At 39.1% G+C, this 6,246-nt stretch overlaps 1 protein-coding gene across 1 annotated transcript; it reads right to left on the bottom strand.

The window, feature by feature from the left end:
* Positions 1–1,457: 1,457 nt before the first annotated feature.
* Positions 1,458–3,542, bottom strand: mrpl27 (mitochondrial ribosomal protein L27). Its single transcript, XM_003977939.3, has 4 exons — positions 3,386–3,542; positions 2,389–2,523; positions 2,035–2,102; positions 1,458–1,956 (listed from the first exon to the last, which is right to left on the bottom strand). Exons 1-4 carry the CDS (start codon positions 3,417–3,419, stop codon positions 1,750–1,752), a joined length of 444 nt encoding a protein of 147 aa, XP_003977988.1. The 5' UTR covers positions 3,420–3,542; the 3' UTR covers positions 1,458–1,749.
* Positions 3,543–6,246: the final 2,704 nt, after the last annotated feature.

Below are 6,246 nucleotides of genomic sequence, written 5' to 3'. Positions count from 1 at the left end.
AGCTTTGTTAACTGGAAGCAATGGTGTATTTACAGGTGAGTCATTGCTTTCTGATGACTCCAGCTTTCAGTAGTGACTGTGAGACCGGTTTTATCCCCTCCTGTGCATCAGGTTTCAGGGAATATTGTCTCTGATGAGGCCTATAATCACTCTTTAGTCTGATTTTAACTGGTTCTGCGCCTTTTAATCAATCCTACATTTGCAGGTCCTGACCACAATTTAGGAGAGAGTGAACTTAGCTTCTCTCCCTCTTTTTCTGTTAGCAAAAACAAACCTCATGTCTGTTCATGCTCAACACTGAGATGTTGCGAGGGAGTAAAAGCCACTCGTTGTTTCAGTGTGACCTTCCACACTGCTGTTGTACCATCTGTCGGGACCCTCATCTTTGCAATCAATCAAGGCTGACCACATTCTTGCTTGATGTCCTAATTGTTTCCGCATACCATCTTTTGGCTTAGCAACTGATATGTGTGTGTGACTGAGCCTGGAAGGTGATACAAAGCTGTTGCTGATGATGGCAGGCAACTTACCATTATCACTGCAGTTTCATCATGAACATAGACATCTTGTGCCACACCCGTAACTGTCTTTGGTAGCTGAGCAAACTTCTTGTCATACTTTGGATCTGGCATTCCTCCATAATGCATGGTTACATACAGTGTAGGTGGATCGTGGCATTCAGCTGTGTCTAACACAAGCTCACATATTTTATCTTTTACAAATCTGACGAAATTTGCTGGACCGGCATTTTTTACGACATCTAAGGTCCAATAGGGTACTGGCTCATCCAGGCCTTCCAACACGTTTACTTCTGTAGTCATGTGCTGGATTTTAATTTGTCCTTTCTTCCCTGTTAAATAAAGCAGTGGTCCCTGACAAGTTGGGAAGCTGTCTGCCAAATTCCGCAGATCGACAGTCTTCTCCAAACTGGACCTATGTCAAGGTTTCTTCGGGTTCACCCACATCAGAACAGCTACAACCTCACCATTTTCATGACCCAAATGGGGGTTCTCTGCTATACCTGCTGGGACTCCAGCCTCAGCTTGAGCCAGCACGATGTTGAAAAGATAGTTCATGTATTTGTCACTTCCGGGCTGGCCTTCCTCTGTAATTATAAGATTGGGCTTTAAAACTTTCCTCTTTGTAAAAGCTTGTGTGTGTAGTTCTAATCACACTATCTAATCACACTTTCCTCACAAACTGTCACTGCAGGCCACCATAAAAGCTCAGAGAAACATTCTGCACCAGTCAGTAGTTGGCGAGGGGATGGGGCATAAAAGCTGTTTTGTTGTAAGAATATTGCGTTTTTGCTCAGAATCACTGATGACACCTTTAATGCCAGGTTTACGCATATGTGAGGTGACTGACCAGTGAAATGAATTTATTTTATTCTTAATAACCTATAAGAATCAGTGAAAGAGCAGAGAGAATACAAAAAAATTAACAAGATAATTTCCTTAATTAGTGCTAATAGGGCCTTTTATTGAACCGTAGTACAGTCAAGATGAAAGGTGCTCGTCAGCAGATACAACAATAACAACAAAATCAAATATTTGTTATAGCTATTACATTACTGGAAAAAACAATGTAACTGCATTTTTGACTATTACAATTTTCATTCACTAAAGCCAGAGGGTCTGGCATTATATATATGCTTTGAGCCTCTCTTTCTAAACAATGATTCATTGGATTTCACACAGTCAACAACTAATCCTTCTGATTACTGATCCCAGTCCAATTAAATGCATCTTAAATCTTATCCACAAGTCTAAATTTTTCATCCTGTTTGACTGGCAAAACACTGATGAAGGTCTTGTAGAGCACACTTCCTTTAGGCAGCTTGGTTATTACCTCTGTGGCCTTAAGGCTGCGTGGTGGTGGAATGTATACCTCCTTGGTGAATTTGACGTAACCATCCTCAAGGGCAAAGAGGGTATTGTTTGTTCCCATTCCCACCTACAAGTAGGGATGTATGATGACAACATTAGTAGTATTACTCTCTTCAATATGTCAGACAGAGCCAGTGCTACCTACATGAGCTCCTGGGTGGTATCTCAACAGCCTCTGTGTTGCAAGGATGTTCCCAGCATGGACAAAGTTACCTTTAGCAAATTAAAAGACAGACTGTGTAGTCATTATGAATTCAGGAAAGATGCAAGGTAGGACAATTCAGCGTTTTCAGTGATTTCTGACTCAAGTGACAGGATACATTCAGTGTCACAATTTTCTTAATCAAGAACTCTCTGTCACCATGAGTACTCACATATCACCAACACTTCCAAAAGGTCATAGAATATTTCAATATACTTCTGATACAGAGGAGTAATTCAGCTCAGAGCACAACTACTGTATTACATGCAAATAAAGAAAGTAGTTAGAACTAGTTACCATCCTGTTTTTTGAAACCATATCTCCTTCCTGGACTCTGTCCTCCTAGGTTTTTACTGCTTCCACCAGCCTTTTTTGAGGCAAACCTCAGAGAGTTTGGAAAAAAAGACTGAGCAGGCACAAAGAGACCTAAAACTGATAGCACAGTGAGAAAATGATGAGTAAACAAAACTTCTTACCTTTCTTAAAAAAATCTGAAAATTAAGAAATCACACACGCATTAATAATTATATTAATTCAAAGCAGGCCCTCAAATGTGACCAGGAGTCAAGAAAAAAGTTAAATTTAGGCTCTCTTGTATGTGTGTATATATCTATATCTATATATATATATATATATATATATCTATATATATATATATATATATATATATATATATATATATATATATCTATATATATATATATATATATATATATATATATATATATATATCTCTCTTCAATGGAAAAATAAGTCAAAATAATAGTTACCATAGCATACAATAGACTTCTACCTCCATCAATATTGAAAACTATCTTTACCGCGGTGCAGACAAGGACTGTAGTCGAAATCGGAATCAAAGGATTTTAAATAAACGGCCTCACCATGCCCTTTAATTACTTTAATCCCATTAAGTAAACCATTTCTGACCGAGTCACACTTTACAAATCACTGAGAGGCAGCATTTGACATTAAGAAATTGAATATTTATGGAGGTCACAGTTAATCAATTCTAGTGATGGCATTACCTTTGGGCTTTTTGTCATTTGTTGTGAGAACATTGGGTCTAATTTGTTAATAAATGAATGGATAGATAGATAGATAGATAGATAGATAGATAGATAGATAGATAGATAGATAGATAGATAGATAGATAGATAGATAGATAGATAGATAGATAGATAGATAGATAGATAGATAGATAGATAGATAGATAGATAGATAGATAGATAGATAGATAGATAGATAGATAAAAACAAAAACTCCATGAGCTAGTAGTAGTAATAAGTAATACCTCGTCCTGACTTCAACACCACGGGCGCCGCCATGTTGAACTCTTCTTCCGTTCCTTCTTCTTCGGCTGTTTCCGAAACCGCCCCCTATATAGTGCACTCAATAGTGTGGACGCCATTTTGAAGTAGTGTCCGAATTGTAGTGAGCATTGCTGTACCCTATGTAGTGCACTCAATGTATCCCACAATGCACTGCGAAAAGTAGTGTACAACCGATGCACCCAACTCGGTAATATATCCCATCAACCTTTACGGTATCACGTGATAATCTGTCAATGGCGGGTAAACGAGGAGAGATTAAATGTATGTATTATTATGTTATTATTATTATTATATGCTATTTGTTTCACATATCTTACTAGAGCGTAAAATTCTTTCACTTTAGCGGAACATTGCTGCCTCCATTTTAAATATGTTTTTGCCTTTATTTATTTATGCGCTACTATAAGCATTTTATTAGATTACGTACCGCTTTAATTCTACCTTGCTAGAGTCGGTGCATTTCAAATGCAAATTTAAGGTACTGTAGGAGTGATATTAATATAACGCAGACTGATGGCTTGAATTGATTTCTTAAGGGAGTGATGATGACATTAGTAAGATGATCCGATGCCGGATGGAGAAGGACCACCTCTTCTCCGGGAAGAGGTTTTCTGCTGCAGCAGGATGGGAGTGGGTGGTGGCAAAATGTTATTAAGGACTGTATTTTATTGCTGTAACTTGGAATCTGGTGTGATCACAATCCAGAAACTAAACTGATGGACTTCTGCAATTTGTTTATGTCCTTGTTCCAATTTGTAGAGTTGTGCTGAGGGAAATTGGCCTGAATGAAATGCTGACTCCAGCACGAGCAGCAAAAAAGTGGGAGAACCTTAAAAAAAACCTACAAGGTTTGTAATAATTGCTTTAAATTTAGTCTAAATGTAACAGACTAATAATTATAGGAAATGTTGCATTACTGTTTGAATTATTTACTTATTCCCTATTTGTAGGAGCTTCAGAGACCACCGTCAGGATCTGGCACTGAATCTGGGGAGGTCACTGCTGACAAGTGGAAATAGTTCCCTCTCGTGGATGAGGCAATAGGTGGCAGGCCCATGATTTGGCCCCCATGCCTCATTGCCTCAGCCTGGGGGGAGAGCCATTCCTTTTCTGAGTCAGGCTCCCCATATTCAGTCCCAGATAGACCTGATGGAGAGTCAGGGACAGAGGAGGAGGAACCAGGGCCAGCACAACGCAAGTGCCAGCGGTGCGATAGAGTCCTGGAGCTGCTGGAGAGGGCCGAGGAAAGGGCAACAAGAGAGGAATCCAGGGAGGAGACACTTGTAAATCTATTACAGAAACTGGTCAATAAAATGTAAAAAAGAATATATTAAATTGTTTAAATCAAGTTCCATCAAAGATTGCTTTCTTCGCATCATATGGTTGATAACAAATGCTTTATTCAAAGTTTAAATTGATACAGTTTTTGATTTTGAAAAGAAAACTATTTACATAAACACACACACACATAAAGAAATTGCATTTATCCTATTGGGATTTTTTAATAACTATTTACAAAAATGGAACACAAAAATGATTCAAATTAAGAGGAACCAGCTAGGTTCAACAGACATCATGCTCCAAAACGCTGGATTATGAAGACCAGTCCTAAATGTGATCATGGTCTTGGAGAGCTGGGTTGGTGCTGACAGGGCAGCAGCGAGTCTGTTCCGAATTTGCTCTCCACATTGTAGGTCTGGCTGCATTTGACCAATATCATCTGACCCAAGTGCCTCTTCTGAGGGTTCCATGCTGTCACCATTCCGCAAGCACACATTGTGCAGAATGGTACAGCATGCAATGAAAATTGTCCTTCGGAGTCGTCTGGCGGGATCGCAGCAAAAGAATATTAAAGATAATGAAAACTAGTTCTGGAGCCATTTTGTGATGTAAAATTCCTTTATTACTTATATATATATACTTGAGAATGTACCATCATGTCATGGTGCGAAAATGTCACTGGACACTAATTATTTTAGATAATAAGGAAGTGTTATGTTATTATTGACATTAATATTTTAATCGATTATTATTATATAAAGATAATAATAGGGTAAAATATTGCATTTTCAAAGAAACGACCGCTGAATGTGTTTGGGTATGTTTCGGATGGGTTAAAATAATTAAATGCACCTGGCCGCTTTTCCCGGCGACCGGTTCGTTATTATTATGCGACAACATTACGTCATTTTACGTGCGCCGTAGTGTCCGAAAGCTAACATTGAATTGAGTGCGCTACGTAGTCCACTCAATCCATGTCCCCCATGTAGTGAGTAGTGAATAGGGAACGAGTGTGTGGTTTCGGAAACAGCCTGAGAGAGATTGAGGAATTGTGCAAAAGCGCTGTTTTCCTTATTCTATCCCTGTGTGTGTGTGTGAGTGTGAGAGAGAGAGAGTGAATGCTGGTGAATATAGTTTGATTTAGTGTGGTGTTTCGTGGATATATATTAGTTTAGCGAGTGAGTGTGTGTGGCGGCCGGGTTGAATAGAAATCATGGAGTGAAAGTGTGAGCGGGCTCCGTGCACAGTGTGGAGGAGGTGGCTCTGGCTGTGGGCCAAAAAAATCGGCCGTGAATATGTTGGTGGAGAGGTGGATCACCGTGGGCGGACAGTTTGTCCAGGTGACTCCGCTGACGCAGCCGGCGGCGAGGACACTGAAATGTATCCTTTTGTATTTACTGTGTGTATAATAGTTTATGTGATTAGGATTTGGTCGGATCATACAGCTTTAAAAACTGTTCGTAATTATTGTTGTAGTTTAGCTTGCCAACTTTGTTTTTAAAGGCGATTATACACATTGTAATTTTTTCTCATTTCTTTA

The sequence above is a fragment of the Takifugu rubripes genome, chromosome 1, assembly GCF_901000725.2.
Source record: "Takifugu rubripes chromosome 1, fTakRub1.2, whole genome shotgun sequence".
NCBI classification, from domain to species: Eukaryota; Metazoa; Chordata; class Actinopteri; order Tetraodontiformes; family Tetraodontidae; genus Takifugu; species Takifugu rubripes.
The sequence above is the reverse complement of the archived record's forward strand: the minus strand, read 5'-3'. Positions and strand labels throughout refer to the sequence as shown.

What these genes read in the sequence shown, in the direction of transcription:
- mrpl27 (XM_003977939.3), bottom strand. Translation starts at nt 3,419, where the DNA reads ATGGCGGCGCCCGTGGTGTTGAAGTCAGGACGAG. An exon ending in GGTGTTGAAGTCAGGACGAG is followed by an intron (nt 2,524 to 3,385) that starts GTATTACTTATT and finishes CTGTGCTATCAG; the next exon opens with TTTTAGGTCTCTTTGTGCCT. An exon ending in GATACCACCCAGGAGCTCAT is followed by an intron (nt 1,957 to 2,034) that starts GTAGGTAGCACT and finishes CCCTACTTGTAG; the next exon opens with GTGGGAATGGGAACAAACAA.